Genomic DNA, 26,656 nt, shown 5'->3' on the forward strand with positions numbered 1-26,656 from the left:
CGCCGCCGGAGCCGCAAGATGGCGGACACAATGAGGGGGAGCCGCCTCTCCGCGGCCTGACCGCGCCGAGCCCGCCGCCCTCCGCCGGCCCCCGCGGCCCCTCACCGCCCCTGAGCGCCCCGCCCCGCCCGGCCCGGCCGTTCCCGCCACCGCCCGGAGCCCCGCCCGGCTGCCCTCAGCGCCGCCGCCCTCGCTCGGTGCGGCCCGGCGGGCGGGATGAAGCTGACGGACAACGTGCTGCGGAGCTTCCGCGTGGCTAAGGTCTTCCGCGAGAACTCGGACAAGATCAACTGCTTCGACTTCAGCCCCAACGGCGAGACCGTCATTTCCAGCAGCGACGATGACTCCATCGTTCTCTACGACTGCCAGGAGGGCAAGTGAGTGGCGGGGCTGGGGGCTGCGGCCTTCGGGGGCTGGGCACGGGGCCGTGAGGGGCGACTGCCCACGGTGGCCTTTAGGGACAAGCTGTGCCCGCAGATCTGGCCGGTGAGCTTCAGCTTGAGCTTCTCTCCAGTTGTTTTTCAGCGTAGGCTTCTGAGTAGAATCCCAGCGGCAGTGATGGCAGCAGCGTGGGTTTGCCTGCTCTGCGGGTGTACTTGTTATCTTGGTAGGCTGGAGACAGTGGTGATCATTTCCTGAGTGTAAGCGAAAGTTCACTTCTGTGAGAGTTAAACAGTTGCTAAGCCTAAAGGGTTCAACGTCTGGCCAAATTTCCAGGTCTCGGGGTTGCTGCAGGTATGGAACTGACTTCTCGGGCTTCTCTGGGCTCAAGTCTCGCTAATTAGTAGAGAAGTGGTTGTTGCGATCAATGTGCAGATGTGTCCTTTTAATGCCTCATTTGAGTCCAACTTCTTTGCCAAATGCTTTAAGCCAAAAGGTGCAGATGGTGTGGCGTGTATCACTACAACTCTAATAACCTGATGATGTTTTCCATAAAACCCGGTTCCTAAGTGGTGTCTTGGATCGCTGCAGGCAAACGTGATCCTCTGTGTTTTGAATCATTTTCTCTAGTTGTGTCCCTGTCTGTAAAGCACAGTGTGATTTCCCTGTGTCTTCAAACACTGTCTGTTTATATGTAATCGATCAGGGTATTGATTGATTTCTGTTACCTAGGGGTAATGAGTTGAGGGTGTGTTTCTGTTTCTCATTTAACTGTCCAGTTTTATCTTTCTTCTACCATTGATCATATGATGCTCATCTTGATTTTTGGATAAACTCTCAGAAATTTGCAGAGCTCCTGAGATCTGGTGCTCCTGTTCAGAAGATGGAAACCTACACCAAGGGAGTTTGTAGTCTATGAGAGTTGGAACAGTTTGAGCCAAATGGTGTCATTATGCCATTAAAATCTTTCTCTGTACTTTCTCTTTCTCACACTCTATACAAGTATTCATTTGTCTGCTTTAAACTCCTTCAGGTTTTAAGTTTTACGTGTGCTTACTGGTGTAGAGATGTAGTTCTGAGGTTGTTGGTTTTTTGTAAAGTCAGGACTTTACAAAGCATCATGTCCACACCGAATGTGAAAGTAAAACAAGTGTGTGTATTATAGGACAGGGAATAGAAAGGTCAGGTAATGTGGGAATGAAAAAGAAATGGCTTGGGAGTGTCAAGACAGAGATATGTCAGTGTTGTATATATTTTCTAGTAAACTAGGTATTCCTAACCCTCCTGCTTTTCCAAGCAGACCAAGACATCATATTTGCTGGGAGGAAAGATTGCCTCCCACATATTCTCTTTATTTGGTGGCACACCTATTCTGTTATTTTAGACTTCTGTGTAGTTTGATTGCTTTACACATTGTAAGTTGTTGGTGTTCCCCGTCTGCTAGAATGAACTCTGACATGAAAATATTTAATTCTGATTTATGTAAGAACAGGTAACTCTATACATATGGATTGTGCCATGGATCGTATCCCAGATCTTAATTACATACAGTAGTAGCAGGGCTGAGTGATGTTAATGCAGATGGTATTGATTGCCTTTCCCCTTTCAAACTTGGAAAGAATAGTTTGATGGGTTGGGAGGCATTTGGCCCTTCCATTCCTGTCTCCATCTAATCCTGATGTGCTTTATAGTCAGAGGGTTTGCTTTAATTAAGTTAAATGTAGATCAGTGGTCCTCTACTGCAGTGCTGCATGGCAATGAGAGTAGTTTCAAGGTAACTTCTGTGTCAGGATGCAGTTCTCTGGTGGTTATAAAATTTAAAAATTATTTGAAAGCTTCTCATGCACTATCAACTGGCTTAAAAGTGTAGCTGTCATTTTTAAGGGTAGCTAAGGATGCAGGACTCACTTGTTCTCTAACCTGGAAAGTTTTATTTTGAATTACTTTGTCACTTGAAATTCGTGTGAAGATGATATTTCAGATCTCTGAGTGATCATTGTTATGGCAGTTTCAGGCTTGTAGTTGGTTTATTTTTCCTTATGAATCACAATTTCAAGAGCCTGTAACTCTCATCTGCATGGATATAATGGCCAGGAGGAAATGAAATGTCCTGCTTACTGGGGTTCAGTGCAGGATATCCTACTTCATTAAATGGCCTGAAAATTAATGCCTTTCCCTGTGTAAAAGTGGGAAAATCTGGTGTGTGTCCTCTGTTAATGAGCAGTTCTGCTGGTAGAATTAAAATGCTGGTAGAATTAAGCTGCTTGGTTCTACTTTAGGAGTATCCTCACCTAGTTTGGTTTGTTTTGCCACACTGAAATGTGTTGTTCAGCTTTGAGAGTGTGCCCAACCCCATCTTGGTGAACTTCAGCTTCTGGCAGTGTCAGGACAGTTGGAACAATGCTCTGTAGCCAAGGGCTGACAGGACAAGATTATCTCCTTATCATGTATTGTTCTGGGCATGGGCAACTGACATGGGCATCCAATAATTTTGGTCCTGAGATTCCATTTCTATTTCAAAGTGTGCAAACAACTAAATTGTTACTAAGTTTTTAACCCATCCTGCCTCACCAAATCCCTGCACGTGGGCTGGCTCAGCAGCATGACTAAGAGGCTCACTGGAGTCTGTGTGGACTTGAGGAAGGGTTGTGAGAACTTGCAGGGCAGTTGTGTGCTGGGATGTACAGCCATCCCTGAGGCTGGGAACAGCCTGGCTGCACACTGGTGACCCTGCTGTGGTAGAATGATGCTCCAGTAAAGGTTTAGCTTGTGTTTTCGTGTGTATCAGTTGTGAGTTACTGAAACAAATGAAGTGACAGATCTGGACTGCTGCTGGTCTGTGGTGTTTGCTGGGCACACCCGCCTTCCTGGTTGTGGTGATGTTTTACCCACAGCAGCAGTGATTCAAACCGAGGCATGAATGATATTGCAAACCTTGCCTGTGTTTTGTTTCATCTTTGTAGCAGATTTGCCTGAGATCTTGTATTTTTCTTTGTCAGTATTGTTTTTTTTTTTGTAGGTGGGCTTCACAGATTGACCTTGACCTTGGAATTGTTTTATTGATTGTGATTTGTTGTTTAAAAGTACTTCTTTTTCTTGTTGGTGTTTAAAATAGTTGACTGGCAACATGTCTTGTGTGCAGTGACACACTTCTGTTTGTATCAGTTTACATGAAAACTTCACCTTTTATAGAACACAGAATTCTTTTTTCTTCTCTTTACTAAATGTGCTTTTGTCTGTCTGTTGATCTTTATTGTCTCTCTCTATGTTAATTTATTCTAAATAGATCTTCTGAGATTTAAACTTGTAATAGAAAAGGAAAAGCCAAACTAGTCATGGGAGAATCTAATATCTATAATATATTTTGAGATTGGGAATTTTTTTCTTGATTTGTTGTTGGGTTTTATTCCCACCAGACTGGTCAACAGCATGGGTGAGGTAACTTCAGAAAGCAGTGTGAGGAAGTATATCATGCATAATGTTAGAGTGTGTCAAAATTTGAATTTGGTGTGTTTTTTCAATGTGTGGCATGTTTGGATCTGAAGAACAGTTTAAAACACTGCTGGAGTTACTGGGGAAGAATCAGTTGAGATTTAGTCTGTGGTACAGGTGGTGTGTGGCTTCTCACTGCACTTGCTGTATTGGCTTTCACTTCATGGGAACTTGTCCCCAGCAAGTTTGTTTGAAGTCAAAGCCCTATGGCTTCTGCTGTTTGAGAATCGATATTCAAGAATGAATGTCTGGTTTTGTTCTGATGTGAAAAGTCTCCAACTTGTGCTCTTGTTTGGGTGTGTCAGGTTGAGGCTAATGAAGAAAGGAAAAAGTCCAGTGTAATAGGAGTACCTTGACTGAGGTGTAGCCTGACAAACTTTTGTCTTGGCAGCAGTATTGATTTTGAGTGCTCCTGCTGTTTGTTTCCGTTCCCATGCTGTTTGTCTTTGGTTGTGTGGGTAAAATATTTTGTGGGCCTGTGTAATAACCAGAGTTATGAGTCTCTGGAATAAAAATAACTCCAGAAGAGAAGGCATTTCTGGCGTTGATCAGTACCCTCGCTGCTCCACTGCCCAGCTCTGAAACTTTCGTGCTCCCTCAGCTGGAGATGAAAGGGGAAGGAGGGTGGTGGAGACCTTGCGCTGCTCAAGCAGGCACCACTGCTGTGAGGTACCCTTATTAGCCAGCTGCTTCCAAGCTTACTCTGCAGTTTGAATTTCTGGTACTGCAGTGCATTACCTGCTTACCAGACCCCCAGAAATCCAGTTCTATCAGTTGTGTTTCCTTGCACTAGTATTTTTCATTCTGTTGCAAAATGTTAAATTTAAGTTTCTTTCCCTAAGATTGGATACAAGTATAATTCTGCAGTAGTTTGGAAAAGTCCCTATGTTACTATGTCTGTTATAGATGACTGGGTGTTTGGGTTAATACCCCATGAACGAGACACCCTGTTCTAGGTTTTGAAGTAACAGAGAACAAAGACAAATTATACTCAATCTAAAATAAGCAGCAGATGAATGGGGAGATTTGAATGGGCAAGGGCACAGTAAGGCAGTGCTCCTTGCTGTGCTCATTATGGTAGCTCCTCCTTTTCTTTTTGCAGTAGATGTCATAGGAAAGGGAATTTTTGGAGGAGACACATGCATTTAGCAGGTATTACCTCCTCAAGCCTGGGGATAGTTTTGGAGAAACAACAAGATCCTTGTTTGAAGATAAAATACAAAAGCTTTTCTTTGTATAAAAACATCTGACTTCTTGAAACAATCGTGTAATGCCTCATTGGGAACAGGCCTTGTTGATGTGAGTTTTGAGATGTTTTTGTTGCAGAGGGTGCAATTATTTCTGCTTTTTTCCTGATAGACCAAAGAGGACCCTGTACAGTAAGAAGTATGGAGTGGACCTCATCAGATACACACATGCTGCCAACACTGTTGTGTACAGCTCCAACAAAATAGATGGTAAGTGATCCACTGGAGTGGAGCATATTAATCTCCATACACTGCATGTCTGGATAATTAGAGCTAAAGATTTGGGGAAAAAGTTATAGCAGCTCTTCAGTGATGAGAATTCTGTCGGAGGCAGGGGAAGGAATTAATGTCCAGCACTCATGCACAGCTTGGTGCTAGTCCATTGAGCTTCCTTACATGTTTGTTCACTGCTGCAGTAACTGAGGGGTTAAACATTGTTGGGGGGATAGAACTGGGGTTCTTCATTGTGCTCTTCAGTTGGTGTTGGTGTCAGTGCTGTCATGGGCCTCTGCACCTTCATTTCTTATGTGAGTGAGGTGGAAGGAGCAGCTGGGCCGAATGCCACAGCTCTGTCTGGTGCACACAGCTCAGCTGCAGAGGAGGGGAGGGCAGCAGCTTCAGGCAACTCAACCCAACTCCAGCCAAGCCTGGAGGAATTCACCGAGCTCAGTCTTGGTTTTGTTTGTTCCAGTCAAAATCTGAGAATTTTGCAGTGACCATGTCTCTTAGCGCAGCACTTAACAAATGGCTTTTAACACTGGACTTGTAGACTCATCATTTCTGTAGTAGAGGTTTTGGTTTGGTTTTTCCTTTGCACAGATGAAACTTAACAGTAGAGATGCTGGTGCTTTGTGATGTGTGCTGGGCTACTAAAGGAATTGCAAAAGCTGTGAATTTAGAGAAGATGGAAGTTAAGAGTTAGGAAGCTGGGTTAAACTAGAGCAAGCTGTGCCTGAAACTAGAGGAACAAGGAAGTCTCCACCAGAATTGGATTTAATGGTGTGAAAGGTTTAAAAGTGTCACGGGAAGCACATGCCTTTTTAGTCTGTTTCAGAACCTACTTATTTTTTAAATTATATTATTACCATATGTCACATTTTTATTTGGCTGTTATTTAATTTACAATAAGTAATAATTAACAATCTAATGAAGCATTTTAATGCCATTTTGATTACTGAGATTTTGTGTATAAGCACTGGTAAGCCTTAAGACTTAAATCTTCCTGCTGCAGGGTAGCATTATGGTGAACACTTAATTAGAAGAAAAAAAAAAAGAGACAGTGTGAGAATGTTTGTTGCTGTTACAAATTGTAACCTTAACAAAACCAACAGTGTGTTCTGTAGGAGTCCTGGTACTCTGTAGTCCCTAATGCATGTGGTCACGGGCAAGGTGCGTTGTATTAACCTGTTTTGCAGGTATTGGGAGGGAAAATTACCTCAGGAACATTCTATAGGAATGCTGGTGCTTGTTTGCAAGCTTTTTTCTGTTGAATGCTTTGTTGCTACCAATGTACTTGTGAAGATTTCCTCAAGACCTCTGCACTTAATTCGTGTTGCCTGATTCCAGGCTGAGGTAGTAGTTTGTACAGTTTGAGGGTCTATGATACCACCCGGTACAGGAGATAACTGTACAGGCCACTGCCTTGCCTGGGACAGAGCACTGCCAGCAGCGAGGAGCACAGAGGAGCACAACTGCCCAGTGCTTCCTCTTTAGCAAAGGAAGATGGAATTCTGCATGGATACTTCGGAGAGCAGGTAATGACGCTTCTTGCAGGAAACTAGAGATGAGTCCTAATAGCAAGTTTGAAGCATGTTGGTTCTATCCAGTGTGGGATGTGACACTGGTATTAGGGATTTATATTTTGGATAATCACCTCAGGTCACTTAGAGCTTTTCAGAACTGTACCACATTTCCAGCTCGTTCAGTCAGCTTCAGTTTGCTTCTCAAATACTGGAGGGTGGTTTAGACCTCTGATTTCAGCTTGATGAGCAACCTCAGGCAACAATGAGAACTTGATATTTTTTTCACAGATAGAAACTTTTGCTGAATGAACCTTTCAAAACATACAGAACACAGTAGCCCCTCTGACTGTCAAAATGCCCAGTTCATGTTGCATCCTCTTGGCACATGTTCTTCTGAGTCAGAAGTAAAAATGTCCTTGACCCTCAGCAGGACTGGTTGTTCCAGCAGTACAGAGTCTGCACATAAAGATTAAAAAGTGGCTTCTGTCTTTTAATAATTGTTTCGTCTTAGAAGGAATTTTTTTTAATTTTGGGGAGGAAGTCTCAACAGCATCTTCCAGACTTGTGGGCTACTCTTGGTATGTTCACCTATACTCAGGATAAAATTGGCACGTGAGAAATGTTGTGCTCTTATCTACTCTGTTTATGGTTAAGGTTGCTTGAAGTGCACTAAGCTTTAGATTACTTGGTCCTCTTCTTGGAGCTTAGTGCAGGGAAAGTGTGAAGCTGTTGATTGTCAGATTAAACAAAAAGAAGAGAGATTTGCAATTTTTTAATGATCTTGTCCTGGCTTCGAAGTTACGGTTTTATCTTTAGCTGAGTGCCAGAATTTATACATTTCCTTTGTGTACTGCTTAGTTGGAGATTTGTTTGCTGATTGTGTATGTAGGAAAGAGAGCAATAGTCATGCTGCAAAGCAATACAAAGTGGTAGCATCAACTCTGTAAATTTGATACTCTCCATTTTGTGAGAGCAATGGAATAAAACCTGCAGCTAGTTAAATTTTAGCACCTTTGAAATTACCTTTCATAAATCACATGACAGTTGTTTTTAAAATGTAGCATGACTCCAGACTGTGGGAAGTATCTTTTCTTGTTGCCTAATTTTCAGTTCTGCTTAAGAACTGAGTTAGTTTATGTTTGTTTCTAACTTCATTCTCTTTCATAGGTTTACTTGAAATTAAATTACCAGACTTAAAGCACTGTGGTGAGATTACTATTGCACTTGGAACAAGTTACTATGTGATCTCTTTCAGATAACCTTGGGCTGGTGGTATAATAAAGCTTATGGTTTGTTTGTGTTTCAGACACAATCCGATACCTCTCCCTGCATGACAACAAATATATTCGCTATTTCCCAGGGCACACAAAAAGGTGAGATGTGGCGTGGGGACAGGGCAGGAGAAATTGTAAAAAGAATGGTAATGGGCTTGAGTTCCATTGTACTTGGTTCGTGCTGGTTTTTGCTTAGTTCAGTTATGGGTTTTTTCACAACTGTTGGGGTGGGTGTTGCTGCATTCACTTCTTCGGTTTGTCTCTGATGCATGTGGGTTTCTCTTTCAGAGTGGTTGCTCTTTCAATGTCTCCAGTGGATGATACCTTTATTTCTGGATCTCTGGATAAAACTATTCGTCTTTGGGATCTCCGCTCTCCAAATTGCCAGGTACGTTATAGAATTCATGTGCACAATGTGTTGGATTTTCAGTTGGAAGAATAAAAAATGGATGAGTGTTTGTAACAAACTAAAAATACTGCCAGAAGTGTGTGCTGCTGATTTAGTGTTGACATGTTCCTGAAGGAGCCTGGGTCAGGCATCTCTGTGCAGAGTGTGTGTGTGTGTTTCACATTGTGTCACAGCACTTGCTCTCACCTGTGTCTCTGCTGGAGAGGCACTGGGGAGGGCAAGAATAACACCCACAGCTGATGAAACAAGAGAAGGGCTGGTGTCATCAGCTTGTTCATCAGGCTGCTACCATGTGCAGAGGATGTTCTCTCAGAGCTGGCATCCCTCCTGTTTTGAGAACTCATGTTATTTGAGTGTTTGAGTGTGTGTCTAAAATTGGTGCCTTGATGCAATTACATTTGATGAAGAAACTGGTGATCTGAAGTAACACAGCAGCCATATGGTCTGCCACCTCCTTGCATCACCTCTGTTGTTGATCAGAACTGTTTGTGAGCAGGTTTGACTCGATAGCAAGACAGCAAAACTGTTTTTGTTTACATATTTTTCTGGAATACTTTACTCTTCTTAGTGGAAGCAGGCTTGTAAGAGCTGAGAAAAATACAAGAACTGGCAGCAGTGGCAGGAATGAAAGATTGGAAGTAGAATTTCTACCTTTAGTGGTGCTGAGTTGTTTTGTCTTGGTATCTGGGTACAGAGTGTTGTGCTCTCATATCCCCATCTCTCTGGCACTGTTTTGCTTATGAGAGAGGGCTTCTTGCTTGTTCCAGGTGATGGAACTGTAAATGAAAGAGAAAGAAAAAAGTTACGTTTCTTATAAAATGTTTTTATTGTTCTTCAAACCAAGCCTTTTCTTAATTTTTTCTTAATTCTGCTTTTTTTTTGGGGGGATATGCCTTTAACTCCAGCATGTAGGTTTCCCTTGGGATGAATCTCCATCTCCAAGTTGCTGCAGATGAGACAGGGTTGTAAGTGCAGTAGCAATTCTGTGACTTATGCTAATACCTGAACTTGTAAGAATGGTAAAACTGGGACTTGTAACTGGAAGCTGCGTCCAGCCAAGTTTGGGAAACAGGTTGAAGAAATGTTACTTGTAGTTTTCAGTTGGTCCGTGAGATGGCAGCCACACTGCCTGGGAATGTTCCCGGGAAACCAGAGCTGGCCCACTCACCAGGGCCCTGAGCATTGGCTGAGCTCTCTGCCTCACCTTCAGAGACCTACGAGGGAAAGAAGAGAAGTAGTACAATCTCTAGATTTACCTAAAGAGGAATGCAGAAAGAAATAAAAATGCAGAAACTTGTTAAATGTGTTATGGATTTAATCAAAGATGTGTTCTTGTTTGTGTGCATACAGTCCATAAAAATGTTTGACTAACATGCACAGACTGGTAGTCAGGATACAGAAGATTACATATTTTGTTGGCTTTTAACAAACTTTCTCAAGTGTTTTTTACTATGTGACTTAAGGAAGAGGTAACATTACAAATAAGCACTGGTAGTAACCTGTCAATTTTAATATGTGTGAAAAATGCCATTCACTTTTGTTAAAATTTTAGAAGTTTAATAGTAATGAAAATACTAATAAAAATTAGGACAATAAGAAACAATAAAAAGCAAAGGATTACTGATGTCCAGGGGTGCCTGGCACTGCCACAAAGCACACCTTGCTAACAAAGGATTACCCCTTAAAAGTAATAGCCTATTGCATATTCATAGATCTCATACATGATTCATACATTCCTTTCAAACTGGGGTGTTTCTGCTTAATTTTAGCTTTCCTCACCCCCACCCCCCCAATCTTGTAAATCAGTCTTCTTGGTTCCTCAAAGTCTGAGCTTTCTCGATAAGGAAGCAATAATTCTTCTCTTGGGATCTTGGTGTCTGTTGCTGTTATCTCTATCCAGATAGGATAATGTGAATAATTTCTTGACTATCTTTTCCATTCCTTGAGCTAGTTACAAAAAGTATCTTACATCACATAGTTTCTATTTTAATATTATGCTATAGCTATATTTACCATGCTACTTAATAGTAATGAAAATACTAATAAAAATTAGGACAATAAGAAACAATAAAAACCAAAGGATTACTGATGTCCAGGGGTGCCTGGCACTGCCACAAAGCACACCTTGCTAACAAAGGATTACCCCTTAAAAATAATAGCCTATTGCATATTCATAGATCTCATACATGATTCATGAATTCCTTTCAAACTGGGGTGTTTCTGCTTAATTTTAGCTTTCCTCACCCCCACCCCCCCAATCTTGTAAATCAGTCTTCTTGGTTCCTCAAAGTCTGAGCTTTCTCGATAAGGAAGCAATAATTCTTCTCTTGGGATCTTGGTGTCTGTTGCTGTTATCTCTATCCAGATAGGATAATGTGAATAATTTCTTGACTATCTTTTCCATTCCTTGAGCTAGTTACAAAAAGTATCTTACATCACATAGTTTCTATTTTAATATTATGCTATAGCTATATTTACCATGCTACTTAAAAGAGATTATTACAGCACTACTTAAAAGAGCATAACTTAATACACAATAATTTAGCACTACTTAATACAGCATAACTTTCCAACATAATACATACAGTATTCATTTTAATATTTGCAAAGAGCAATATTATAGTACATATCTATAACATATGTAAAGTCTGTTGGCTTCCAGCAGGTATGAGGTTTCATTAAACAAGCATGTAAAGCTCAGCAGTGATACTCCCTTGCTTTCAAAGTACTTTTTTTTTCCCTCTTGTGCAGCCATAAGTGGTACAGCATTGCTGTTGATCCCAGCAGCAGTGTTTTGTGGTGCTGCCTGGTATGGTTATTAACACAGCCACATGAGCCTCCCTTCTCTGGGGACTTTTGGAGTGCCTGACACCTTTAATGAGTTTTTGATTTGTTTTGGTGTAAACTTTGTCACTGAAGCAAATTACATGATGACCTAAAGTTGAGAAAGCCGAGTTTTGAACCTTTGTAAAACCTCATTATTTACAATTGAAATTAATTTGTTCCACCCCTCGTGTGCTGTTCTGCTCACTCAAAGAGAGGAGGTAGAAATGTGAGCATCAGTCTTGCAAAATAATTCTGGTTATTTCTATTTCTAGGGTTTAATGCATCTCCAAGGGAAGCCAGTGTGTTCTTTTGACCCAGAAGGGTTGATTTTTGCTGCTGGAGTCAATTCTGAAATGGTGAAGCTTTATGATCTCCGTTCTTTTGACAAGGTGATGTACCCTGACTTGCCTTTTTACAGCTTTTATCTTGCAAGAAGTAATCTAAACTTGGTGCTGAGGGGCTGGATTTTTGTACTCGAGCTTGCTGTCTAGGTGCCTCCTTGGCATCCAGAGAGTTCTCAGTAAACACACATCTCATGGACAGAGATACAAATCCTGAGGTACACTCTTAACCCATGTTCAAGTGCTAACACTTGAACCTGCTCCAAACTGCAGTTCAGGCTCTTTGTTTTGTGGTTTTGGCCTTTCTTTCCTTTCTGCTTATTGGGAAGAACACTGGCAAAGATTGAGCCAGGACTGTCAGAAAGGATGGAAATTTCAAAGGAAACTGTACTGGTTTGGTCAGCTGAACTGAATAAGCACTGAGCATAGTTAGGTCCATGGTTCTCAAAACTCACGATGATTACACTGCCTCAAATTCTTTCTCTAACTTCATTTAGCAGCCTTGTTTGAAAACCTGTTCCTACCTTAATGTAATTTGTGCTGTTGATTGTGGTGGAGTATGAAACTGTTGGATTGAAACAGCCTATTGCACTCTTCTTTTGTTTAGGAAACTAGATTCATATGTTGCAACTTATACATGGAGAGGTATGTTTGCCTTGACACTGTCTTTTGGTATCTTAGGGCTAAGGATTTTCTTTTACAAAATCTAAGCTGTTTTCCTGTGCTAAGGTTAAAAGTAGATTGTTGTTAACAGGATTATGAGCAAACAGTCTTGCTCATGTTTCCCATTTTCTCTCTGCAGGGGCCATTTGCTACGTTTAAGATGCAATATGACCGAACGTGTGAGTGGACAGGCCTGAAGTTCAGCAATGATGGGAAACTCATCCTCATCTCCACGAACGGCGGCTTCATTCGGCTGATCGACGCCTTCAAAGGAGCTGTCTTGCACACGTTTGGGGTGAGCCTGCTGCCTCTGGTACTTGCTGGAAAACCTGGTGTTAGTTTGGGGAGCAGGTGCCCTTTGGTTGTGAGATTGCTGTGGACACACTCTATACTACATATTCTCCTGTTTTGTGCCATAGGGTTATAACAATAGTAAGGCTGTCACGCTGGAGGCATCATTCACACCAGACTCTCAGTTCATCATGATAGGTAAGATAATTCTTGGCAAGAATTTCAGTGCTCTGAAATTAGCCGTGTTATGTAGGGCTAAAGCTGTGTCTGTTGGGAAACAGAATGTATTTAAATAATACAATGCAGCTGTAAGCTTTCTTTGCACTGGCAGTGTTCTGTTTTGTTAGATTGCTCAGTGTTCTCTAGACTGAAACGTAAAAAAGCCTGCAAGAAGTCTTTTCTTCTTTTCCTATATATAAATGCTGTTCCAAAACAGCTAAGAAACCAGGAAACTGCTGTAGTGTGGGAAAACTGGTCACACAGTTTGTTAGTGGTCCTCTCCCTGTGGCTAGGACGCCCTCATGTGCTGCCTCACAGCGTTTTGTGGCTGTGTTGTGGCCGTCCCCTGTTTCCTGATGACCAAAGCACATGTTTGTGCTTGGGTGACTGGTCTTGCAGCTTGGTGCATTTGTACACCCCCAGGGCTGTTCTCACTGGTGACGTTCTGGGGCAGCTGCAGTTTGTTCATGTGGCTCCTGTAAATCCCCATGTCTGTGGAACAAGCTCTTAACCCTTGATAGAAGCTGTAGGCATCAGTATGGTGGCTCCCAGTGTATGATTCCCCTGGCCCTCTGCAAGATGGACTCCTGAGGGAAGCAGGTGGAGAAAATCAGCCTGAAACTCCTGTACAGCCTGACGTTGCACCTTGGGCACCCCACAATGAGCCCTTCAGTCACCTGCTGCCCAACAGGAACTTTGGACGCAAGTCAGATGAGTCTGGCTGGTGCTGCTCCTTCCTAGAACTTTATATTTTCTTCTTTATATTTCTGTGGCTGATATATCAAATATGTTTAACCTTGTGGTAATTTGATATCCAGATCCTCATTTTTCTTGTATGAGTGATGGTCTTGGCAAAACTTATTTTCTTTTGTTCTGGCTGAGAACTTCCTGATTGCAGAGAAGAAGGGTGGGGTTTTTGTTTAGTTTGTCCCTGGAGAGCACTTTATTGCATATACTTACCTTCCTGTTGTGCTCTTCCAAATTAAAACAGTAGTAGAAGTTCCAAATCACTTATTCCTGTTCAGTTTTTACATATGGTTAAGTTGCATCCTGTGCTTCTTAATTTTTTTCCTGAAAGGCTGCAGACCTAAATACAGAAGCAGAAGAAAATGCTTTGCGTTTTTATTAGGAGTCCTATTTAAAATTAGTCTAAAGCAGAACTGAATTATAAAAATATAAACTTCTCAGCCTGAGAGTTTGAAAAATGTAATTTTAAAGTGAAAAACTTGTTCCATTATAGTAATGTGGCGAGTCCATATTTCCAGGGGACCTTCTGATATTTGGCTTAGTGCATTGAAATCTGGTTCCCTTCCATGGTAAAGGCTTTGGTTTGATTCTGTGCCCACTGAGTGAGGCATTTACCTGCGTCTGAACTGAGAACTTGTGTGAACAATGACTCTTTCCCCAGCACTTGGCCTCTGCACCTTGGTGCAGGTTGGCCAGGGTCTCTCCTCCACAGCTGGAGGTGTCAGATCTCCTTTCTTACTGGGTGACAGTAGTTAACATCTTTGCCTGAATAGTGTTGCCCTGTTGTGTAGTTGAGTCTCTGCAGTGCAAAGATACAAACTTGCTGTTTGGATATAGGTGTTTCAACTCTGTGATGTTTTGTACATGCCCTCGTGACACTTGGAGAATGTTAAAGGTTGTGTTATGAAGTTGAGACCTGCCTGTTCCTAAAGTTCTGACAGAAAAAGATGTTCTTCCTTTCTTTTGCTGACCTCTCCAGTGCATCTTCCATATCTTGTTTTCCACTCCTACCTTCAGGTTCAGAGGATGGGAAGATCCATGTTTGGAATGGAGAAAGTGGGATGAAGGTGGCTGTTCTAGATGGAAAACACACAGGTCCTATAACCTGTCTGCAGTTCAATCCAAAATTCATGACTTTCGCTAGTGCATGTTCCAATATGGTAAGGAAATGGGCTTTAAATTCCTCTGAGCTCCATGAGGTGCTGACCCTTCCAGAGATTAATCTGACAAGTCTCAGTGCTTCTCATGCGTGCTTGCAGAAGGTGGCAGCTCCTACAGGGTGCTGTAGGAGAGATTTGAGTTCTGCTGTGAAAAGATGTTTTCTTTCCTCTCTAGGCCTTCTGGTTGCCAACTATCGACGACTAATTCCTACGCTGCAGCTGCTGTCAGGTGGCCCCATACTGCTAACAGCAGCACAAGCAAGTTTGCAAGCATAGTTTTGGAATTGCCTACATCTCCCAGACTGTGTTCCTGTTCCTGCGTATTTCCATGTCTTACCTTTATCTACAGCATTCCGTTGTGAGGACTGCTCCTCTTGGCCTCCTGGCACACTCAAGAAGCAGTATGCTACAAGCTCTTACCTGCCAGTCCATGCCCAGCAGGCTTTAGCCTAAGATGGAACTGACACAGTGTTATTTCTTAGAGCCGTGAAGTCTGTTTTATCTACAAAATGTTGGTGGCATTTTTTAAAGCTGTAATTATGTGTTTTCCTGCTGTAAATGCACAAGGCTGTTGATGTTCCAATGTGGAGCCTGCAGTTGCTTTCCATAAGTGCATGTTTTTAACGTCTGGGATCTCTGGTTTCACTGCAGTCCACAGATGCAAATACTTCTGTGCCAAATGTGAACACTGACAGTTTTCAACGGCAGATGCTGGATTCTCTTGCAGTGGAACATGCACCAGAAGTGTGGGTAGCTGTGAATGTACCTCATACATCTTGTCATCCTTTTTTTTGGCAATTTAGTGTGCAACTGCACAGGTTTCATCCACTGTCAGAGATTGCCCTGCTGTTTGCTGTGTCAACATCCTGGAGGTGCAGACAGCACTGCTGAGGTCCAGCCAGTGTCCCGAGCAATAAAGGAGTCTGTCAGCAGAAGATGGAGAAACCACACTGAGACTGAGAGCACAGTCTGCCTGTGTATCTTCCTTATGTACCATCTTGGCTGATCTTACTTGTAAATATCATGGGGTGGGTGGGCAGTGGGAATGGGCCATATTTTTTTACTTTTAGATATAAAAGAATATGATGTGGGCCAGTAATGTGAGGTGTCTAGGCTGTTTACTTTCACCGATGCAGTTTTCCACCCCCTGGTCTGTAAATAAGCTCCATGAAATTTATCCCACAGCAGGCTTAGACTGGTATCCCTTTGTTGGTAAAACTGACATGTATAGTCCATCACACAGTTTGGCACTGGTCTGCAGGTTTTTGGTGATAGCTTCAAAAGAGCAATGCATCCTTTGTCAGATGGAAACTTCAGAAATGAATTTTAAAAATCTTAGGCATGACTGTGCTGACTCTGCTTTGCTGTGGCCCTGTTCCAAGGAATGCCCCTGCAAAGAGATGGGGAGGGACATGCTCTCCTGCCTCAGGGGCTTGTAGCACTGAAAAGCTGGCTGGTTGGTCTTCAAGCCCAGTTCCAGGTTTTTTTTCCTGAAATGCTGCTTCAATGGGATGCATTCACCAGCAAGCTGGGACAGGCCTGGCAGAAATGTAGTGTTCACTGTATTCTTGCCTTTCCAAACACACTTGGGGTTGTGCTTGGGAAGTCTGTTCTTTCCCTTGCCCAGTCACTTGTGCTTCCCTGCTCATAAATATGAAAAGCTGGCAAGGTGACAAGACAGTAACAGGCATGTTCTCTCTGCTCTCCAGGGCCACTACATTCTGGCAAACCATGCTGGAGCGTTTTCCTTGGGTCAGTTTCCTGATGTTCCTCTGTTACAGCAAAGTTCATCTCAGCTGTATACTGTTCACATTATGATTCCCTGGAAAAGTAAATGCCTTGTAGAACAGCTCTTTCTGTTTTGCTTGTTTTTTAGTCCCCTCCCAGTCCTTGTCCACGGAAAGGTGCTGTGCTAAGAGCTGGGGACAGGCACTGAGCATTTCTGCGCTGCTGCTTCCGTTCAGGTTGCAGCACTGAGCATTTCTGCGCTGCTGGTTCCATTCAGGTTGCAGCACTCGCCTGTGGCAGTGCAGGAGCACTGCCCACACGGGGCAGGCTCACACCGTGGTGCTCGATCTGTGCTGTGGTTGTGGCTCTGCTGCTGCTGCCACACGGGGCATTTCTAACCACAGGTCTGCGATGTGAGTTTGCCACCCTCCAGCAGGGTGATGGATGCTTTCCCTCTGCCACACAGGCCTGCTGCTGGAGATGCAGATGAGGGGTTCATGCCACCCCTCTTCTGTGATGTCCCACCATCGCCTATAAATAATGCTGCCCTGTGCAAAAGGAGGTAGTTTTCTTGGGCCTCAGTCACTTTAACTCAGCAGTGTTGCATTTCAGGCTGTTTGGTGCTATTTTACCTTCATTGGTATTTGCAGTGCTTTGTAAAATACAGATATTTGGGGTTTGTAGTGTGTTTTAACAGTCCAACTTCAGCGTCCAGTTGTAAATTCTCTTTGAGGTTTTTCGAGTCTTTTGCCTGAGGAAGTGAACAGATAGCCTCCGGCCATATTCCTTGTTACTTTTGACAGGGAAGCATTTGGAAGTCTTTTATTCTATAAAAGCTCTCTCTTAATGTGGTTTTGAGCGCTTGTCTAGAGGTTGTTGTTCAGCTCTCTTCTCTTTGCAGTGTTGTAAAACATGGTGTGTTGTGGCATGGAATGTTGAAGGAAAAGGGAACCAGAGGAATGGTTTAGGAGGATACACACACAAGCACATCAGTGGTTTTCTGGAGTGAAGAGGGATGTTCAGGCTCATGCACTAGTTCTCCGTTCAGGGTGGCAGCTGAGTGCCTTCCCAGGGCCCACTGCCACCCACAGAGGCAGAGACATCTCTGTTGATGTAGCATGGAATGCTTTCCATCTGGCTTTAAAAGAGGGGAATGTGCCAAGTGTTGTCAGGGAACTTGAGGATTGTGTGTTTCAGATATTTGGACAGGAACGGTGAATAAAGCTTTTAGCTTTCAGCTTCTACGTGCTTCTGTAGGAGTCCCAGGGCTGCAATTCCTGTGTTCTTTAGGGCTGCCAGCTATTGAGAAACAGATCTGATGAAAAACAGCCTTCCCAGGTCTGACAGAGGGGCCAAGCAGCAAACAGCATCCCCCCTCCAAATCTGACATGTAAATCATCCCCATGTTCTTTGGGATGTAAAGACCTTTCTTCTGAACAAGGGGGAAATGAGACTCAAGAGCCCACCTCTTGAGTAAGCAGTGTGGTGGCTGAGCGCATCTGCCTGGGCTGTAGAAGATTTCAGGTGCCATTCTCCAAGTCAGTCTTGAAAGATTTTTATTATTTTATTGAAGCTCACAGGTCCTGGATTTGTGCCCCAGTCCCTTTGTGCTTTGGAGGGTGCAGGAGCGATTGAGTGACTAATTTGGAAGCAGCAGGGTATCTTTTTCCAATGCCTCTTGGCTATTTTAGCACTTTAAGAGACTTCACCTTGGTTTTGGGTCAGGGGCAGGAACCTGGTGAGCCTTTCAGAAACTGGTCTCTGGTCGTGAGCTGCTGTAGGGAGTTGGACTCCTCGGTGGTATCTGCCAGTGAGTGTAAATACGTAAAGTCAAATTATGCTTTGTCACAAAATACTGCCTATGTGGAGAATTCAATGTTGTGGCTGTGACCAATAAATATTTTGTAGAGAGACCACTTGAGTGCTGTAAATTCTGCGTTTGTCCAGTGTGATACAACTTGCTGGTTTCTTAGAGGGGGAATGTTAAACTCATCCATTTTTTAATATCTCCCTTTGTTTTGGAGAGTCAGAAATTCTGTAGTGGAAATTGTGGTTCTTTGAAGTTACCCCTCCATAAATTGCCCATTTTAAGAGGGTTTTTTTGGCCTATGAAAGCATCAGGATAGGGAAGCCTTGTGACAGCTACTTATGGAGCTATGGTGCCCTAGGTAAAGAGGTATTCACAGCAGCCTGTGGTCTGGATGGAAGAGCTGAGCTCTTTCTCAGCGAGGTGAGAAAATAACTTTCTGAATTTGAGAAACAGGAATCTTGGGTCATTACAGTTAACGCATATAAATGTGTTACAGCTGCTGAAGGGAGGACAGCAGCCAGTATCATTACCATGGGTTAATCCTCATGTGCATTGTTTTCAGGTCAAACTTAAGAGGATGGAGGGAAAGTGAAGCTGGAGAGAAATGGTTTTTATTCTACCCCTTGCTTAAACCATGAGCAGATAGCTGAGAATGCTGCCCCATTCCTGGGGGGAATTTCCTCCCACTGCTGGAAATAATCTTTCAACACCAAGCTCTTGCAGCAGCTCTGGTAAGGGGATGCTTCTGGTGACAAGCAAAGACAAATTAAAACCAAAAACTCCCCAGTCATTTTCTGAGGCTGTTTTCCTCCAGCCCAGATCTATGTAAAACCCCAACAGGAATAACACCACAGTAAGATGCATGGGAAAAAAACAAAGTACTTTTATTTGGACTTTAATCCTTGTGGAATTTAAATGCACACTGGGGTTTGGCTGCTTCTCTAGGGAATCCTGGAACCTGTGTAATAATAAAAACCAAAGTGGGGACTTGGGGAGATGGGAAGCTTGTCCAGACCTGAATTTGCCTGGCTAATGAACAGGCTGGGAAGCAGATCCTCAGAGTTTAAGACAACTCTGGCATGTCTGCTGCACTGTGTTTCTGCTGGAATAAGTGCTTGAAATTCAGCACTGCAGACAAATTGCAACAAACCGGTTTTATTTTACTTGGAGCTCTTCTACTGAATCAGCTGATGCACTGAACACCTTGGTTCTCATCAGTGCTGCTGCTACAAAACCTGCTTTGCTATCAGAAATTACCTGAATAGAGAAAGTGTCAGCAAGTATGGATTAAGATTTGTTAGAAATCTGTACACTGTGTTACTAACACACTTCAGTGTTCTTAAATAAGAGTAAGGCACATATCTTTGCACAGGAGGCTTCTGTACACCAGGGTGAAGCTTCACCTGGCTACATCCTCTGGGTCTGTGGTGCTGCCTACAAATGGCAACTGTCTCAAGAGCTCTGGGCTACTGCTCCAGCATTCCCATGCCACAGGCACGGCCGTGCCCAGTGCTGTCTTGGCAGCAGCTCCCAGGTTTTCAGCACATCTCACGTTACAGCAAATGGATACGAGAGATGCTTTAGCTTATGCATCCAGTTCGGCTTGGTTCAAGTCTGATTAAAAGCCAGCTCTTCAGACTGGCTGGATCTCAATTGATCCTTATTGTTCAATATTAAAAAGGGAGAGGGATCAGTAGAAATATGGATTTGAGTGTCACTGTACCACAAAGATCTTAGGAAAAGTGCCCTTTGGTTTGCATGGCCCCCTTTGCAGGTTCTCCTTGGTCCAGCAATGAGAAAGGGGAGTGATTTGTTGCCCACTGTGCTTCTCTTGCATGTTGTTAAGGAGCTAATCTTGTTCACCCTGTGCCAAGTGCTGGCTGTGCAATTCAGGTTCCACTGCAAATGGTTTTGCTGGAAGAGAGCGTACACGTGTGCAGCAGAAGTCCCTCAGTCTCAGGCCGATGCAGAATGGCATCACAGTAAGGGAACACAGAGATGCTGTGTGTCATCCTGACAGTCAGTCCTCTTCCCTGTTGTGTAGTGGGATGACAAATACAGAGATGTCATCGTAGGATGCCTCGTGGCTGTCATCCAGCATCCACTGGTGGCCTTTCTTCTTTCCCCTTGCCCTGCATACCAAGCACTTGGCCAGTTCTGAAAACCTGTGGGTAGAAAAATGCAAGGGCTATACAGCAACTATTCTTATGTACAACGTTGAGATGTGGCTTTATGTTATCAAAATAAGGTTTTTTAATACCAAGCACTTGGCCAGTTCTGAAAACCTGTGGGTAGAAAAATGCAAGGGCTAATACAGCAACTATTCTTATGTACAACATTGAGATGTGGCTTTATGTTACCAAAATAAGGTTTTTTAGGACATCAGTTTTGTAATTGTTACTTTAGGATGGGAACAGATTAGAAGGCAGTTTCCAAAGTCACAGAAAAGAGTGGTCATGCCAGAGCTGACCTGGAAGCAGTGGGATCTCAGCCTGCTTTAGGTCTGACCAGGTTCTTTGGAAGGGAAAACAAAGGCAAAGCTGGTATTACCTTTGAGGATCTGTCCTGTTTTCTGCAAGGAAATTCCTGACCACATGGGCCACTTCCTCGTTGCACAGAACATCCCAAAGGCCGTCAGTTGCCATGATGAGGACATCATCTTCCTTAATGTCATGCACAGCAAAGTCAAATACATTCACCTGGAAGGCAGAGGAGTAAATCTGTGACAATTCCTTCAATGTAACAGAGGGGTCAGGGATACAAGACTTCCCCTGAGACATGACACACTGGGACCAGGAAAATGCTAAGACCTGCCAAGTATTTTAAAGGTGCATCCTTCAGAGGAGTCGCTTGTTTAATTCCACCCTACAATTCCCATGTGCTGTGACTGACCTTAGGAATGCAGGAGAGGAAGGGTTTGACTTCAATGTTGGTGTCAATGACCTTGAGTTGATGATCCCCCAGGCCTCGAGAGACAGCCAGAGTGCCCAGCAGGCGAGCCTGGCCCCAAACAAAGCAAAACAGGATTGAAACACTGGGCTGTGGGGCCTTTCAGGGCTGACGTGTGGCTTGTCCTGACTGATCTATGTGTTGCTGTAGGACCTTTCTCCAAGCATCACCCAGAACAGCCTCTGGAGACTTTGGAGATGGAGGAATGATCAGAAGGAACAGCCTGATGGAGGTGTGGAAGCAGCCTGACTGTGAATGGCTCCATGTGGCCCATGGTGTGCTCTGGAGTTAGTACATGTGTTCTGGGTAATGCTGCAGACCTCAGGAGGCCCATGGTGGCATCTGTTCTTGGTTTGAGGTGGCAAGAAAGACAGCTGGGTTGGTTTGGGGGTGTCTCTTTGTTCTGGCAAAGGAGGTTCTGCACTGACTCCGTAAAGGAGGTGGCACATGGGCTGTAGTGCTGGAGAGGTGATGGGACTTTCTGCTCACCCCCAGCAGGCAGATGCTGCATGGGTGCAGTCACTGCTTCTCCCTGCCTCCTCCTTCCCTCTCCAGGCTCATTCTCAGCCTTTCCTCTAGGAGGACATTTGTGGGAAAGGCACTAGAGCTAAAGGAGACAGTCCCAAGTGGGAGCTGGTCAGGTTCTCATCTGAATTGAGTTTTTGTGTGCAAGCCCTCGGGGCTGCTGTCTGCTCTGCTGTACTCTGGAGGAGGGAGCTCCAGAGGGCTCTGGGTTACACCAGCCAGGCAGCAAAGGAAGCTGCTGTATCCAGGCTGTGGGACTGTGCTGTGCTGGAGAACCCCAGAGCTCCAGGTCTGCTCTAGTGCCCCAGAGTGTGACATGAGAGACAGGGACACTGAGGACCCACAGAAGATTTGCCTGTGCCTTCCCAATGTGTAAAGCTTTAAGCTACCTGCTTCCCGTGACCATGGACAAGAGGATACTTGAGGTCAGCTTTCTCCACCGTCTTGTACCCCCTGGAACAGAGAATTCACTGTTGATTTGGAATTTGTCTGACTTGATAGTACAACCCAGCCAGAGCATTTTGACTCTGACTGACCCTTGTGGTGTCCCCATGCACAGACAGCTCACTGAGGGTGGGGCAAGGTGATCCTTACTCTCCCCTTCCTCTGTGACATGAGAGACAGGGACACTGAGGACCCACAGAAGATTTGCCTGTGCCTTCCCAATGTGTAAAGCTTTAAGCTACCTGCTTCCCGTGACCATGGACAAGAGGATACTTGAGGTCAGCTTTCTCCACCGTCTTGTACCCCCTGGAACAGAGAATTCACTGTTGATTTGGGATTTGTCTGACTTGATAGCACAACCCAGCCAGAGCATTTTGACTCTGACTGACCCTTGTGGTGTCCCCATGCACAGAACTGAGGGTGGGGCAAGGTGATCCTCACTCTCCCCTTCCTTCCCAGCTTGTACCTGCACCAGCTTGGGACTGCTTGCACCAGCCCCATGCCCGTGGATGCCAGAAGGACCATCCTGACTGTTTTCTAACCACCCTGCCAGGGCCATGGTCCTTTGGAGAGAGCTGCTCACAGCATCCTTCCCTACCATCCTGCTGCTGCTCTCACTAGCAGGATGTGCCCCCTCTCCCTTCACTTCCCCATGGGTGTGAGCAGGTAAAGCTGCCCTGTGCTGCAGCCTTGCCCTCGGGCAGAAGGGACTCACCAGCCCTCCATGAAGTAATCCCGGTACAGGACTTTGTGGCCCACATCATCTCCCTTCAGCCTCCGTGGAAACTCAAAGCGGGTGAATTCACCATCCAGGAGCTTGGGGAAAAGGAAAGCCTGGAGGAGGGAATGGAGGGGTGAGCATGGATAGGTTCTGCTTCTGCCTCAGGACTGGCACTCCCAGCAGCAGAATGGAGACCAGAACTGGGAAAGCACGTTCCAATGAGGACATGAACATCTCCCAGACTGTTGGCTGCATTTCTACCCCAGCCGTCCCTGGCTAGTTCCAGCTGACATTATGGCCACACAGTGACCTTCAAGGAATGCTGGAGGTCCTCTTGCCACAAGCCCTCTCTGGCCCAGTGGGATGCTTGCAGCTGGATTGTCTGATGTGTGGAAGGAGTCACTCACCAAGTGCTGGATTCGCTGCCTCTCTGACTCGGGGGTGAACTCGCTGCTCATGGGCACAATGCTGTCCTTCAGGACAAGAATTGCCCTACAAGGGGGAAGAGGCAAAGCTCAGCTGTGCCAGAGAATAGCTGTGTACCCAAAAACTGTTAAAAAATGCCACTGTATTTCAAAGAACTCCGTTGCAATTGCACTGTTGCAGCAGAGAACTGTGCTTGCCTGGTTTGACAGTGGTCGAGCTCACTGTTAGAGGAACAGGGGGGCCACAGCCCAGTGAGGGAAATCACCTTTCGCTTTGAAACACCTGCCAGGCTGAGTGTGCTGCTGCATTACCACCCCAAGGCTGTGTCTGGGCAGCTTTAGTCCTTGAAATCCCCAAACTGTTCCAGAAGGCATGAGAGCACCTTTATTCTAACAGATCTCGTGCCAAGCAGGAGGGGGATGGCTGGGCTTCACATTTACTGTCTGTAGGATTAAATCAGAGCTGTGGTTTAACCCGGCAGCTAAACACCACACAGCCACTCACTCACTCCCCCACACCCAGTGGGATGGGGCAGATAACTGGGAAAAAGGAAAGTAAAATCTGTGAGTTGAGAGAAAGGAAGTTTATTAGGACAGGAACAGAGGGAAAGTCATAATGAGAAAAGAATTAGAATATAGAAAACAACTGATGCACAGTGCAGTTGCTCACCACCTGCTGACTGATGCCAAGCCACTTCCCCAGCAGTGGCCCCAGGCCACCTTTCCCCTCAGTTCACACACCGAGCATGGTGCCATGTGGTCTGGAACATCCCTTGGGTCACCTGGGGTCAGCCGTCCTAGCTGTGTCCCCTCCCAGCCTCTTGTGCCCACAAACCTCCTTGCTGGTGGGTGAGAAGCTGAAAAGTCCCTGACTCTGAGCAGCTGCTGAGCAGTGCTTGCACAACTCAAACATCAGTGGTTTTCAACAGTGTTCTCTAGAACTCTGTCTCAGCTGAAACCAGGACAGTAAGATGCTGGAAACCTTGCTTAACTCCCAGCTCTCATCCCCAGCAACTTCCCCCTTTTGTTATGACTCACCTGCTGTCCCCAGCATTGGCCACATAGAGCTTTCCCTGGAAATAAAGGGCAGCCAGAGCAGTGCAACCTCCTGTCTGGTTCGTAGCTTCCATCTCCTGGCCAATGACTTCATCCTGTTGGTTTCAACAAGTTTGGAGATTGGCGTGATCTGGGCTGCTGCTTTCTACACACTGTCCCATCCCTCCCAGCAGAAATCCAGAACCAAAACTGCCTGTGGATGGGCCACAGGAAACCAGCAGAGTAACAGGCAAAGTTGCTTCTGTACAGCCTACACAGCTGCTGCTCCTGGACTATGGATGCTTTAGGAGGGTGATGGGGAGAGCTCAGGCTTGTACCTGCTGTGTGAGTGTGACAAGAGCCACCTTTCTGCCCTACAGAATTGTTCAGAGCTACTGCAGCTTTGCTCTGGGTCAGCACTGCCAACAAACAACTCTGACACAGGCCTTGGGGTCTGACCCAGCCTGATCTCAGCACATTTAAAGGTTTGGCCCAATGTTCCAGCTTACTCAGTGAGCAGCAGAATTGCAGACACTTCCAGGGCTCAGGGAGGGACACACTGGCTGCCTGGGCCGGCAGGACTGGTGCCCTGCATGGGGTACTCACACATTCCTGGAAGGCATTCTCCAGGGCTCCCACCACCAAGTCTGCTGCGTGGATGTGCTTCTCCTCCACGAACTGGGGGTCACTGTCACAAACACAGCGTCCGCTGAGGTGCAGGGGGGGCTGGGCCTCGGTGATGCCTCCCACAATCTCCTCCAGCTTCTGCTTGATGCAGTAGTGCAAATAGTTGGAGGCGATGATGGCAGCGTCTGGGCCACCGTGGCCATCGAACAACGCCCAGTAGTGACCAGTCAGAAACTGCCGTGAGGAAGAGGGACAAGACAGGGGCTGAAGAGGTTGTACAGATGGCAGGCTCAGAGCCACGACGCCTCTGTATGTGTTTTGCCTGACCTTTCCACCCCAGCTTCCCTTCCCTGCCACTGGTAAATCTCAAACTCTAAGTGATACCCACGTGCTGCTCTGCCCGACCCATCATCTGAACTCTGAGCATCTGGATTTGCACCACACCCCCTCATGTGCTGTATTAGGGCAGATGGGGCCATTTCACAAGAAGTGCAGCAGAGCCTGGTGAGAGCATCCTGTGTGCCCAGCTCATGCTGCTGCCCAAGTGACAGCAAGACACACTGGCCCTTGAAAGCACAGGGAGGACAGGAAAGGTGAGAGCACCAAGGGCTTGGATGACCTCAAATGCTGCAGCTCATGGAAGCAGAAATGGCATTTACAGACACAGCTATGTATTGGCTGACCACAGGATACACAGGCCCCCTAAATACATCCAAGAAAGTGTTTCATCATGTGGGCATGTAGGACTGATGGAGCAATCCTGAACCTGTGCCCTTGGGTGGCAGCAAAAGGCTGGCAGCAGGGTGAGCACAGCCTGTCTGGGGGCAATACCTGTGTGGAGCACAGGATCAGCCATTCCTCATCCTCCTCCAGGCCTGGCTCTCTCCTCCGGACAGAGATCTGACAGCAGGCGGCCTGGTCCTCATTGAACTCCGACTTGTCAGCATTGATAACCCTGCAAACACTCCAGTAAGGTGTGGGGACACACTGCACCTCTCCTGCTCCCAGCCAGCTGTGCTGGCTGCTCTGCAGCCCCTGCAAACAGCTGCACCTTGCCCCTCCTTTCCAGCCCCATGCTCCCTGCTCCCTTTTCAAACTCAAGGATCTTTCTGCTGTTGACTGAAATAGTAAGCCATTTATGTGCAGCAGGGAAAAGCCCAGCTGAGGACACAGAGACCTGCACCCTGGCCTCAGGCAGCCCTCGTCAGCAGCCCACACGGTGCCATTTCCTTGTTGACACAGTGCATTGCAGAAACACCACCCTTGCTTTTCCTTCCAGCCCTGGTAATGTCTGTCCCTGGATGGGAGTGGGCCCTCCTTGCACTTCACGCTGTGCCATCCCAACACCGTGGGGTCATGCCGGTCTGGCCAGGACATGGGGACAGCCCCTGGCTGGAGTTCTGATCCATCCTGATCCATCCCCTCTGCCATTTAAAGCAGCAAACCAATAGATTCCTAAAATCGTGGTCACCCCCTTCCCTTGTTTTCAAAACACTTTGCCAAGACGGTGCTGCTCTCGGGGCTGCCCCGGCCACTTGTCACTGCGGCTGGCAGGGGGTGGCCAGGGGTGTCCCCGCCGGCCCGGCAGGAACGGACAGGG

The 26,656-nt window shown here is 45.6% G+C and overlaps 2 protein-coding genes across 3 annotated transcripts; one reads left to right on the forward strand and one right to left on the reverse strand.

Annotated features, from left to right (window-relative positions):
* The first annotated feature begins 7 nt into the window (after positions 1 to 7).
* Positions 8 to 18,433, forward strand: WDR82 (WD repeat domain 82). 2 transcript variants are annotated; one of them, XM_041460950.1, is made up of 11 exons: positions 8 to 377; positions 5,233 to 5,330; positions 8,169 to 8,235; positions 8,425 to 8,524; positions 11,644 to 11,760; positions 12,515 to 12,670; positions 12,795 to 12,864; positions 14,650 to 14,792; positions 14,968 to 15,806; positions 16,502 to 16,756; positions 16,798 to 18,433. In XM_041460950.1, exons 1-9 carry the CDS (start codon positions 217 to 219, stop codon positions 14,995 to 14,997), a joined length of 942 nt encoding a protein of 313 aa, XP_041316884.1. In that variant the 5' UTR covers positions 8 to 216; the 3' UTR covers positions 14,998 to 15,806; positions 16,502 to 16,756; positions 16,798 to 18,433. The 2 variants fall into 2 exon arrangements, with proteins under 2 accessions (XP_041316884.1, XP_041316873.1); XM_041460939.1 differs by having other exon boundaries at positions 16,502 to 18,433.
* A 765-nt stretch (positions 18,434 to 19,198) lies between these two features.
* On the reverse strand, positions 19,199 to 26,146 carry PPM1M (protein phosphatase, Mg2+/Mn2+ dependent 1M). Its single transcript, XM_041464444.1, has 10 exons — positions 26,075 to 26,146; positions 25,888 to 26,043; positions 25,036 to 25,290; positions 24,433 to 24,545; positions 23,377 to 23,461; positions 22,964 to 23,082; positions 22,491 to 22,554; positions 21,223 to 21,330; positions 20,881 to 21,029; positions 19,199 to 20,495 (listed from the first exon to the last, which is right to left on the reverse strand). The coding sequence occupies exons 1-10, from the start codon at positions 26,129 to 26,131 to the stop codon at positions 20,351 to 20,353; spliced, it is 1,251 nt and encodes a 416-aa protein (XP_041320378.1). The 5' UTR covers positions 26,132 to 26,146; the 3' UTR covers positions 19,199 to 20,350.
* Positions 26,147 to 26,656: the final 510 nt, after the last annotated feature.

Source organism: Pyrgilauda ruficollis, unplaced genomic scaffold, assembly GCF_017590135.1.
Source record: "Pyrgilauda ruficollis isolate IOZ18807 unplaced genomic scaffold, ASM1759013v1 scaffold10, whole genome shotgun sequence".
NCBI lineage: Eukaryota > Metazoa > Chordata > Aves > Passeriformes > Passeridae > Pyrgilauda > Pyrgilauda ruficollis.

Excerpts from the sequence above, each read along its gene's own strand:
- WDR82 (XM_041460939.1), top strand. The coding sequence starts at position 217 with ATGAAGCTGACGGACAACGTGCTGCGGAGCTTCCGCGTGGCTAAGGTC. Across the intron at positions 8,525-11,643 it reads TCCGCTCTCCAAATTGCCAG|GGTTTAATGCATCTCCAAGG; the intron begins GTACGTTATAGA and ends TTCTATTTCTAG. Across the intron at positions 12,865-14,649 it reads CTCTCAGTTCATCATGATAG|GTTCAGAGGATGGGAAGATC; the intron begins GTAAGATAATTC and ends TCCTACCTTCAG.
- PPM1M (XM_041464444.1), bottom strand. The coding sequence starts at position 26,131 with ATGGGGCTGGAAAGGAGGGGCAAGGTGCAGCTGTTTGCAGGGGCTGCA. Across the intron at positions 25,291-25,887 it reads TGATCCTGTGCTCCACACAG|TTTCTGACTGGTCACTACTG; the intron begins GTATTGCCCCCA and ends TCCTCACGGCAG. Across the intron at positions 23,083-23,376 it reads GGCAGCGAATCCAGCACTTG|GCTTTCCTTTTCCCCAAGCT; the intron begins GTGAGTGACTCC and ends TCCCTCCTCCAG.